Source organism: Tenrec ecaudatus, chromosome 3 (genome assembly GCF_050624435.1).
Source record: "Tenrec ecaudatus isolate mTenEca1 chromosome 3, mTenEca1.hap1, whole genome shotgun sequence".
NCBI classification, from domain to species: Eukaryota; Metazoa; Chordata; class Mammalia; order Afrosoricida; family Tenrecidae; genus Tenrec; species Tenrec ecaudatus.
Window position 1 is genome coordinate 215,084,081 of NC_134532.1, and position 11,422 is coordinate 215,095,502.

At 51.0% G+C, this 11,422-nt stretch overlaps 1 protein-coding gene across 1 annotated transcript; it reads left to right on the top strand.

The window, feature by feature from the left end:
- Positions 1-550: 550 nt before the first annotated feature.
- On the top strand, positions 551-2,401 carry LOC142442524 (transcription initiation factor TFIID subunit 6-like). The gene is made up of 2 exons (XM_075543605.1): positions 551-676; positions 707-2,401. The coding sequence occupies exons 1-2, from the start codon at positions 551-553 to the stop codon at positions 2,399-2,401; spliced, it is 1,821 nt and encodes a 606-aa protein (XP_075399720.1).
- The last annotated feature ends 9,021 nt before the right edge of the window (positions 2,402-11,422 follow it).

The window sequence follows — 11,422 nt, forward strand, 5'->3', positions numbered from 1 at the left end:
CTCCATGTCTCATACGACCTCTTGTTCTGGCTGTGAGGATGTGGGTCTTGTTGCATTCAGTGATAATCCATACCGATAGTAAAATTAACAAAGGGTTAAGAGCAAAGGAATCTCACGGTGTTGTAGATTATGCAGAGTTGATATGGGAATCACCTGACTCTGTTCAGGACATCTCTGACTTGGTTTCCTTAGGAAGGGCTCCCATTAGGGGATTGATTAGAGAGGTAGGTTGGGCTGTGTGGATGCCTGGCTTCACGGAGAGTGTTTACAGATGATTCATGAGTCACCTGAGAGGGAAGCTATGATATGCCCTCACAGTTTGTGGTAGGTCATCTTGAGCATGTCCATCTTAAAACATGCATCTTGGGCTGTCGAGTGTGGCAAGAGGTGGCAGGTGAGCCTGGGTTTAGCAACGAGGAGGGTTTTGAGGTTTGGCTGGCCAGGTGCCAGGCATATCAGCATGATAATCGTGGACAAGAGGGTCTCCATCGCTGCACCCTGAACATCTCTCTCTCTCCCTCCCTTAGGTGCAGGGACGACGGACTCCAGGATGGCTGAGCAGAAGAAGCTGCTGCTCGGCAATACTGTGCTGCCCTCTGAGTCGATGAAGGTGGTGGCCGAGTCCATGGGCATCGCCCAGATTCAGGAGGATGCCTGCCAGCTGCTGGCAGACGAGGTCAGCCACCGCATCAAGGAAATTGCACAGGATGCTTTGAAGTTCATGCACATGGGGAAGAGGCGGAAGCTGACTATCAGCGACATTGACTACGCCCTGAAACTGAAGAACGTGGAGCCGCTGCACGGCTTCCACGCGCAGGAGTCCATTCCCTTCTGTTTGGCGTCCGGTGGGGGCCAGGAGCTTTACTTCTATGAGGAGAAGGAGGTGGACCTGAGCGCCATCATTGCGGCCCCGCTGCCCCGGGTGCCCCTGGACGTCTGCCTCAAGGCTCATTGGTTGAGCATTGAAGGGTGCCAGCCAGCCATCGCGGAAAACCCAGCCCCAGCTCCCCCAGAGCAGCAGAAGGCCCAGGCCACAACAGCTCGGAGGTGGGCCAAGCCAGGCCAGGAAGACGACTGGCCCCTGAAAGGCAAAGGTCAAGGGGCCGCTTCGGTGGGCAGCAAAGGAAAAGAGAAGAAGGCGCCACCCTTGCTGCGAGGGACCCATTTGCGGCTCAAACCCCGAGGCGCCCACGAGCTGTCTGTGGAGCAGCAGCTGTATTACAAGGAGGTCACGGAAGCCTGTGTGGGGTCGCATGAGGCCAAGAGAGCGCAAGCTCTTCAGAGCCTCGCTACGGACCCGGGGCTCCATCAGATGCTGCCGAGATTCAGTGCCTTCATCTCGGAGGGGGTCCGCGTGAACGTGGCCCAGAACAACCTGGCCCTGCTCCTCTGCCTGATGCGCATGGTCAAGGCGCTGATGGACAACCCGACACACGATCTGGAACAATACATGCACCAGTTGATCCCCTCGGTGATGACCTGCGTCGTGAGCAGGCAGCTGTGTCTGCAACCCGAAGTGGACAATCACTGGGGCCTCCGGGACTTTGCTGCCAGCCTGGCGGCCCAGATCTGCAAACATTTCAGCAGCAACACTAACAACATCCAGTCTCGGATCGCCAAGACCTTCATGAAGGGCTGGGTGGATGCAAACACCCCATGGACAACTCGATACGGCTGCATTGCAGGCTTGGCCGAGCTGGGACACCATGTGATTAAGACGCTGATCCTGCCACAGCTGCAGCAGGAGGGGGAGCGCATCCGCAGCGTCCTGGAAGGCCCGGTGCTGAGCACCATGGACCGCATCGCAGCTGACCGCGTGCAGAGCCTGCTCCTGAAGCACTGTGCCCCAGTTCTGGCAAAGCTGCGCCAGCCGCCTGACCATGAGGATGCTTATCGGACAGAATTCAGCTTCCTCGGGCCCCTTCTCTGCTCCCACGTGGCCAAGGCCCGGGCCCAGGCCACTCTGCAGGCTCAGCAGGTCAGTAGGACAATGCTGACTATCACCCAGCCCAGGCCCACGCTCACCCTCTCCCAGAAGCCTCAGACTGGCCCTCGGACCTCTGGCTCGCTGAAGGTGCCCGGCTCCATCGTGCTGCCCAAACACACACCGGTGGTCGCCAGAGCTTCTGCAGCCCCTCCTCCAACCAAGGTCATGGTCATGTCTTCATCACCCAGTGCTACATCTGCCCAACAGGTCCTGTCCATCCGCCGCTCAGCTCCTGGTTCCGGCTCCACTACCACGTCCCCGAGCACCACCACTGTGACCAGAGAGCAGCCCATTGTCAAGCTGGTCTCCAAAGCCCCAGCAGAGCAATACATTGTGCTGCCTCTGCCCCCGACCGGGGCGGGCAAAGGCACCCCTGCTTTACATCCTTGCTCAGTTCCTAGGGGCTCCTCATAGCCGTTTCCTCTTGGGGACAGCACCCTATGGGGAGGTCGGGCGAGGGGGGAAGGCAAAAGCAAGACCTTGGGGAGAGGCCCCCTCCAGTCCTAGGGCCCCTGACATCCAATGGCTCCCCAATCCCTGGACCCTGCTTCCCTGAGCCTGCGTGAGGATGCTGATCCACCCCTGCTCACTGCGCTCTGTCCCTCTGGTTTACACGTGCACACGTGTACACACAGGAAAGGGAGTTGAAGCCTTCCCCCACAGCATGTTATTTGAAGACATTGTACAGTTCCTCACAATAAAAGTCTGGTTTCTAAAAATATGTTCATGTATACATTTGGTTTCGCATGTCTGTCCTTCCTAGTCTCTCCTTTCGTGCGTGTCTTCTCTTTCATAAGGACAGGGGACTCCAGGAAAACACAAATCGTATCACACTACAATACCATAGGAACTTAATGTCATCAAGCACCTGTTTGAACAGAGTTTCATCTACATGATTGCAGGAACAGATTTCAAGATATGTTTTCGGTGTTGCACCTCAGTCAATGAAGATCTGATGCTATGGGAGAAATAAAGGATTCCAGAGAGTACATGGTTTGGGGCTCCTTTTACATAATGAGCTGTTATGAATACTCTGCTGCTTCGGGCCTCTCAAAAGGCTTGAAAAGCAAAGAGCTGAGTAAGAGAACTAAGGGGTTCTGAGCCTAAGCCTTGGTATTTTCTCTTTTACAAAAAATCATTTTATTGGGGGTCATGCAACTCTTATCACAATCCATACACACATCAGTTGTTAAAAGCACATCTGTACATTCATTGACCTCATCATTCACAAAACGTTTGCTCTCCACTTCAGTCCCTGGCTTCAGGTCCTCATTTTTTCCCTTCCCTCCCCAGTACCCCCTCCCTCATGAACACTTGATGATTTATCAATTATTATTTTGTCATATCTTGCCCCGTCCGGCATCTCCCTTAACCCCCTTTTCTGTTGTCCATCCCCCAGGGAAGAGGTCACAGGGAGATCCTTGTAATCGATTCCCTCTTTCCAATCCACTCTCCCTCTACCTTCCCCGTATGGCCACTCACACCACTGGTCCTGAAGGGATCCTCTGTTCTGGACTCCCTGTGTTTCCAGTTCCTTTATGTACCAGTGTACATCCTCTAGTCTAGCCTACTTGCAAGGTAGAATTCAGATGATGATAGTTGAGGGGGTGGCGCGGGGTGGGAAGGAAGCATTTAAGAACTAGAGGACAGTTGTATGTTTCATATTTGCTACATCGCACTTTGACTGGCTCATCTCCTCCCCTGGACCCCTCTGCAAGGTGATCTCCAGTGTCCTGCAGTAGCCCTTCGGTCTCCTCTCTGCACTCCCCACCTCATTCACGATGGTAAGATTTTTTTGTTTGATGCCTGATACCTGATCCCTTCAACACCTCGTGATCACACAGGCTGCTGTGCCTCTTCCAAGTGGGCTGTGTTGCTTCTGAGCCACATGGCCACTTTTGTACCCTCAAGCTTTCAAGATCCCAGACATTATCTCTTTTGATAGCCAGGCACCATCAGCTTTCTTCGCCACATGGGCTTATGCACCCACTTTGTCTTCAGCGGTTGTGTCGGGAAGGTGAGCATCATAGTGTGCCAATTTAATAGAAGAAAGTATTCTTGCATTGAGGGAATACTTGAGTGGAGGTCCCATGTCCTTCTGCTACCTTAGCAATAAACCTATAAATATAGGCACATAGATCTTCCTCCCCATCCGCATATATAAATATATTTGCAGATATACATGTCTTTATCTCGACCTCCATAAACGCCATCCAGGGATGAACATAAAGGATTGGTGAGTATTACAGTTCCCCGCCGAGCAGACAAACACGGGAATACTAATAGTTCCAAAGTTAACTAGAGATTTAGCTAAGCACCCTTGGAATCCACACCAAGGTCACGTAGAGTTGAGAGGCAACACTATAGAAGCATGCTAAAGCTGACTTGTCAGAATGAACGCCATTTGATCACTTTTTAAAACTCCTCCTGACCCAACCCCCACCTCTCTTCCCAGATTGCACTTTGTAGTCAAAATATCCTTCACAATCTCGATCATTCCCAGAAAGTACCCTACTAAGTACCATCAGAGACTGCATGGACTTACTGTGACCCTGAGGGGAGATGAGCGGGCGCGTGAGCCGAGGACCATGGGGTGACCACTTCCCACCCACACTCAGCCTCTGGGGAAAGAGGCGAGAGCTGCCCCAGCCCGACAAATGGTGGCTGAGACTCCACTCATGGTCACTGATTCAGGAAGAAGGGCCACCCATCAGCACAGCGGACTGGTCTACCCCATGCACTGTGCTCATCCCCACCCTGGGCTGTGAGCTCACAGCGGTGAGGCTGTGCAAGTAATGAGACTCCAGACTCACCCAGGAAATCAATCACAGAGCCTGCCCCAGACTGAATTCAACACTCACTGTCCACCTAATGGTCATCCATGGCAACGCTCAGTATATATCCCGGCCAGGGACTGGAGGGGTGAGGTTTCCTGGTGCTGGTTAGATGCCCATGTGCCAGCCTCCATCTGATAACAAGCCTGGCCAAGCCTATTCCAACTCTACCGGAGTGTGAGAATCCCTGTCCTAGGGCCCCCAAGGCCACCGAGGTTTTTGAGAACTCCCCCCGCCCCCCGCACCAGTGGGCTGTGCCTCTCCTGCCTGCCAGACGACAGCAGGCTGGGAGCTGCTGGGAGCCACATGGTCCAGACAACCCTGTGGCTGTGGTCAGCCAGCTTCCCCAACATGTGTGCACACAGCACCAGGCAAGGACCACCCTGTCCTTTCTGAGATGGCCTGGTTCTCTCCCGAGACCCCCTGGTCCACCTCCTCCCGGGGAGTTGTTGCTCGTGACGAACTGACCCTGAGGAACAACAGCAACTTGTGAATGACAGTGGGGAAAGGGGCAAGGGGCCGGTATGGGGATGCTCCCCAGGCCTGAGGAAGCTGGGAATAACACACAATTATGGGACATGCCCACCCCGAGACTCGCCCCAGGCCCCAAGGCATATCTGACTAACTTACCTTCTGGAGCCTCTAAGGGGAGGGAATGACCAGAAACAGGCCAACAGCCAGACCAGAGGTAGGACCCAAATGGGGAAGGAATCACACAGCCCCAGATGGGGTCATCCTGAGTGGCTGCGGTGGGCCCATTACCCACCGACTAGCAAAGAGACAGGAAGAGGGCCAAAGGGGATAGGCCGAGAGGAGCAACGCAGCCACAAGGGCGCATTGGTCCCAGATGTGGGGAGACCAGGAAGGGTTCTGCTCTGGGCCTTTGGTCAGCTCCACGGACCCAAATCAGACGCGCTGGCCAGAGCCAGCCCCCAGGACAGAGAAGAACAACCCTGGAGGGAGGCCAAGAAGCAGACTGCCACCACCGTCTAAAACGAGGTTGGGGAGTTTCAACCACCAGACTCCACTAGCTGGGCAGAGGCGAAGTGGGCGGGAGGAGCAGCCTCCATATTCTTGGAGCAGCTCAGGGATGCGGGAACACTGCTGGCCCTGGGCACTGCAGGGCACCAGCGAATGGGGGCAGAGTCCTTCCTCGTCTAGTGTAGAGGCTCGGGGCTTGATGACCCACAGGGTTTGCGTGCATTATTTTTGTACGGGTAGCTGATGCAACCCAAAAGCAGATGCCAGCAGGTGGTCCCACTGCCACAAGCAGCTCAGCTGCTGGTCCAGGATGGTCGTGCCCATGGTGAGTGTGTTGACAACGACAGAATTTGCACTGAACTCCCAGGATGTGGGCATGTTGTCCCCAGAGGCAGGGAGCAGGGTTTTGGGGGGAGCTGTCAGGACTCCAGCTCCTCTGGTCACAAGAATGGCGTGGCCTCCATGGTGAGGGGAGAACCAGAGGCTCAGGTCAGGGAAGTGACACACATCCCACCCCTCAGTCTGGATAGCCAGACTCACAGGATAAATCCACATCATGAGCCTTTCTCCATCCCAGGGCACACACCTTCTCCCCGCTCTTCCCATCTGAGATGTAGACCTGGGAGGAGACAGAGACACCTGGGTCAACACAGTGTGCATGTGTATAAGTGCCTAGTACGGGAAGATTGGGAAGACACTTCTTTTTTTTTTTCAGTTTCAGAACATTTTCTTTCTTTTTTTTTTTCTGCCCTTTCTGCTTTTATTTCCCTTCTGTCTCTTTTTTTTAAAAAACAATCTATTAGGGGCTCATACAACTCTTATCACAGTCCATACATATTCATACATCAATTGTATAAAGCACATCTGTACATTTTTGCCATAATCATTTTCTTTTTTTCTCCTCTTTTCTTTTTTTACATTTTATTATGTACTCATACAACTCTTATCACAATCCATACGTGTACATACATCAATTGTATAAAGCACATCCGCACATTCCCTGCCCCAATCATTCTCAAAGCATTTGCTCTCCACTTAAGCCCTTTGCATCAGGTTCTCTTTTTTTTCCCCTCCCTCCCAGCTCCCCCCTCCATCATGTGCCCTTGGTAATTTATACATCGTTATTTTGTCATATCTTGCCCTATCTGGAGTCTCCCAAACCCCTCTCTCTGCCGTCACTATCCCAGGGAGGAGGTCACATGTGGATCCTTGTAATCAGTTCCCCCTTTCCAACCCACTCACCCTCCACTCTCCCAGCATCGTCCCTTACACCCTTGGTCCTGAAGGTATCATCCACCCTGGATTCGCTCTGACTCCAGCCCTCATATGTACCAGTGTACAGCCTCTGTCCTATCCAGCCCTGCAAGGTAGAATTCGGATCATGGTAGTTGGGGGAAGAAGCATCCAGGATCTGGGGGGAAAGCTGTGTTCTTCATCGGTACTACCTCGCACCCTAATTACCCCATCTCCTCTCCTAAACCCCTCTATGAGGGGATCTACATTGGCCAACACTTGGGCCTTGGGTCTCCACTCTGCACTTCCCCCTTCATTCAATATGGTATATATATATATACATACACACATATATCTCTTTTTTTTTTTTTGCATGATGCCTTATACGTGGTCCCTTTGGCACCTTGTGATCGCACTGTCCCGTGTGCTTCTTCCAAGTGTGCTTTTTTGCTTCTGAGCTAGATGGCCGCTTGTTCACCTTTAAGCCTTTAAGACCCCAGACACTATCTCTTTTGATAGCCGGGCACCATCAGCTTTCTTCACCACATTTGCTTATGCACCCATTTATCTTCAGCGATCCTATCATGGAGGTGTGCAGTCAATGATATGGTTTTTTGTTCTTTGATGCCTGATAACTGATCTTTTGGTGACCACTCGCTCACACAGGCTGGTGTGTTCTTCCATGTGGACTTTGCTGCTTCTGAGCTAGATGGCCGCTTGTTTATCTTCAAGCCTTTAAGACCCCAGTCACTATCTCTTTTGATAGCCGGGCACCATCAGCTTTCTTCACCACATTTACTTGTTCACCCACTTTGGCTCCAGCCGTTGTGTCGGGAGAGTGAGCATCACAGAGTTCCAATTTAATAAAAGAAAGTATTCATGCATTGAGGGAGTATTTGAGTAGAGGCCCAGAGTCCTTCTGCCACCTCAATCCTTAACCTATAATGCCCTTAACAAGATGAATTGCACAATGGTTCCAAGAATGTTATCGACATGAACAAGAATTGGGAGGGTGGTCCTAGAATATGCAGTAGGTTTTTTTTCTGCTTGACTTTGAGACAATGTGTCATGTTCTAGGGTACAAAAGATCCCCATTTTGAATACAGTGGAACGGGAATATTGATTAAGTAGTAAAAAAGACAGAGACAACAGAAGGACAGAGATATACCATCTGGAAGAGGGAAACCACCAACGTGAGTTGGAAATGGTGCTCTGCGGTTCAGAACTGAGACTCAAGATACATAGGGAATGGGGGAGCTGTGAGGAAACTTTCACAAAAGCAAGATTGGAGGCAGATCAATACATCACAGTAGCAGGTGTGACCACAGAAGCAGGGAAGGTGCTATGATGAAAATACATAGATCGTTAGATAGAAGAACATACAAGATTGGCAGGGCCTTTCGATCAAAGCAGTCAGGGCCAAACGGATAGAGCGTGACTGACGACTCCAACCCTCTGTGACTTCCCCAGACATGTAGCCTCCACCAAGAGCTCACCTATGCAAGCTCTTTGGGAGACACGCTGCCTGCTTTGTCTGGGCAAAGAAGGCTGGAGTCTCTCCACTCTCCAAGGCATTTTCCCACAGGGCAAGATTGCCTCCATCTCTGCTCAGGGACCAGACAGCATTCGGTGGAGGCTTAATCTATGGGAGGAGACTACAAATGGATTTTGGGCAGCCACTGCCATCCATGCCCTTTTGCAATCTAGGGTGCTGACAATTAAGTTGTAATGAGGGTCTTGATGGCACCTAACGAGACCAATGCAGCCGTGCCACCTGATTGAATGACAAATTATGCAATCGCCTCCAATCTGATATCAGCTTGGAGCAAGAAGTGGGTGGAAAGAAATTCCCTACGGGTGTGGTCTAAAGTCAAAAGATGGGGATGTTCTTGCGATACAAATACTCTTTTGGTCATTGTGCATCCTGCTTGTACTTTTCCATCTAGCTGAGAAACAAACACCTGGAATCTTAAGTCGGCTGGCTGGCATCTTCTGGCCCAATTTGAGTTCATCTGCTTCAACACGGTGCTGTTTGAGCTGCTCGTCTTGGATAGTATCTCTGAATGTCCATGAATGAGTAGAAGCCTCCAGCCTGAAGCATAGCCCAGTGCCTTTGGTCAGGCTAGTCTACAAAACTTCTATGTAGGGGTCAGGGTTGTGACAGGAAAAGCCTTACTGTTAAGTAAGGACCCTGAATTTGGATCCTGGGACCACCTGCCTAGCTGTCTCTCAAGAATGGACCACACCTTCCCTGCAAACACACATCAGAATTTCCTTGGAACAGACCTATCAGCATGGCCAGCTGCAACCACCAAGCTTTTGGACCTTGCAAGCCAGAGCTTGCTCCAGAATGGGGCCTCTGCCATTGATCCCCTAGAGTGGTTACCTACAGAACTCTTCCCACCACTGTTCAAGGAAGCCATTGCCAGGAAGTGCAGCCAGACACTGAAGGTGAAGGTGGTCACCTGGTCCTTCACCTGTCTTCCCTTGGGAAGTGTGATGTCACCTACACAGCCTGACCTGCACATCCTACAGGTTGTGCTGGATGGCCTTGATGTCCTGCTGGCACAGACAATTTGCCACCGCAGATGCAAACGACCAGTGCTGGTGTAGCGAAAATACACTGATATCGCCATTGAGAACCTGGGGTCTGGACCTTACACCACCTACTGTGCATACTCATCTCAAGAACCAGAAGACAGCCAAGTCCCTAGGAAAATAAAAAAATCAAACATTCAAGGACTGAGAAGAAGCTCTGGGCCCCCTTGTACTTACTGGTAGACCTGAGAATTGGGTAGACCTGGAAAAGAGGGAAGTAGAATTCTCAGATTCAGCATCAGGCCCAAGTGCAAATCAAAGCTGGCCAGGGTAGACACGTCCCAGGTACCCTTTACTATTAGCTCCTGGACACAGTCCAGGCAAACCACCTTGAGGATCTTGTCAATCAGTTCAAATTGGTGCAGTATGGTCTCAAAATTCAACTTGGCACAGCACAGATGCAGTAGCTCTTTCCTGGGCTCCACCCTCTCAGTGAGGAGGTTGAGGGTGTCATGTAGGCCCGAATTCTCTCTGCTCTATCAGCACCTGCAAGGGGGCCCAGAGCTGATCCTCAATCCCTGAGCCTTTGACTTTTAGCATCTTCCTAGGGACTTGGATGTCTTCTGGTTTTCCTGTCATGAGCCCACACAGTACCTCACCCAAGCTCCAGAATCCAGGTCCTCTATGGTGATACGGGTATGTTTTCAGAAATCCAGGACTTGGAGTTTACATCTGCAGGGACGAATCTTTTGTGCCAGCTGGACATCGAGCCTATCCAGCCATCCAGAACCACCTCTAGGATGTATTGTTTAAGTTTCAAAACCATCCTCAGAAGCCCTAAGGGAAGAAAGCTGAAGGGCCAGGTCCCCACCAAGGCCTACAATGTCTGGCTGCACCTCCTGGCATTGGCTGCCATGAACAGTGGTAAGAGAAGTTCTGTAGGCCAATACTCCAGAAGGTCAATGGCAGAGGCCTCATTCTGTAGAACACTTTGGAATGCAAGGCTCAGGAACTTGGGCAGGTTCTGGCTAGTCATGCTGACGACTCTGTTCCACAGAAATTCTGATACGTGACTGCAGAAGGGGTTCTGATGAGGCCCCAAGTGACATCCAGGCAGGTAGTCCCAAGATTCCAAAATCAGGTTATTTCCTTAGATCCTCAGGAATATGTGCACGACTTTCTAGTCAGACTTCTCATTTACTCTGAAGTTTTTGAGATTAGCCAAAGCCCTGGGTAAGATTTCAGGCTGGAGGCTTCTCCTGATTAATGTAGGTACAGGATGAAATAGCCCCCATCAGCAGGTCAATCAGAACTTTGTTGAAGCAGATGAATGTAGGAGGCATCTGATGATCGAGGTGTTTCCTGAAGGGTGACTAATGAATCCCCAGTGCCTCTGTGTCTTTGCAGACAAAAGCATTGCACAATGACTGTGATTTGTGGCCTTACTGCTAAAAGCATTGAGAGATAACTCAATTATTTAAGATCTCTTTTCAGATTCTTTTGCATCTTGCATATCCCTGTGACAGTCTTTGAACTCAGTGCTTTTATTATTCTAAGGTGAAGAGAGTGTGACTAGTTAAGTGACATTTGCATAGATAAGAGTTTGGGATGTTTTCTCAGTTCTTTGATGTTGTTTTGTAACCATCCCATGTAAGAAGAGTATAAAAAACAAGCTTTGAATATATATACTCAGGACTTCAGTCCATCAGACTGTCTTCCTCAGGATCCCATACTTTGCACATATCTTTCTTTTCCTTTCTTCCGCACGCCTCATTTGGGACCCAGCTTGATGCGGGATAGCTGCTCTAATCCCCGCAGATGTACTCCAGTTGTAACAGGGAGATGAGAA

Coding starts and splice junctions, on each gene's coding strand:
- LOC142442524 (XM_075543605.1), top strand. CDS start 551: ATGGCTGAGCAGAAGAAGCTGCTGCTCGGCAATACTGTGCTGCCCTCT. Junction 677..706: donor GCCAGCTGCTGGCAGACGAG/GTCAGCCACCGC, acceptor GAAATTGCACAG/GATGCTTTGAAGTTCATGCA.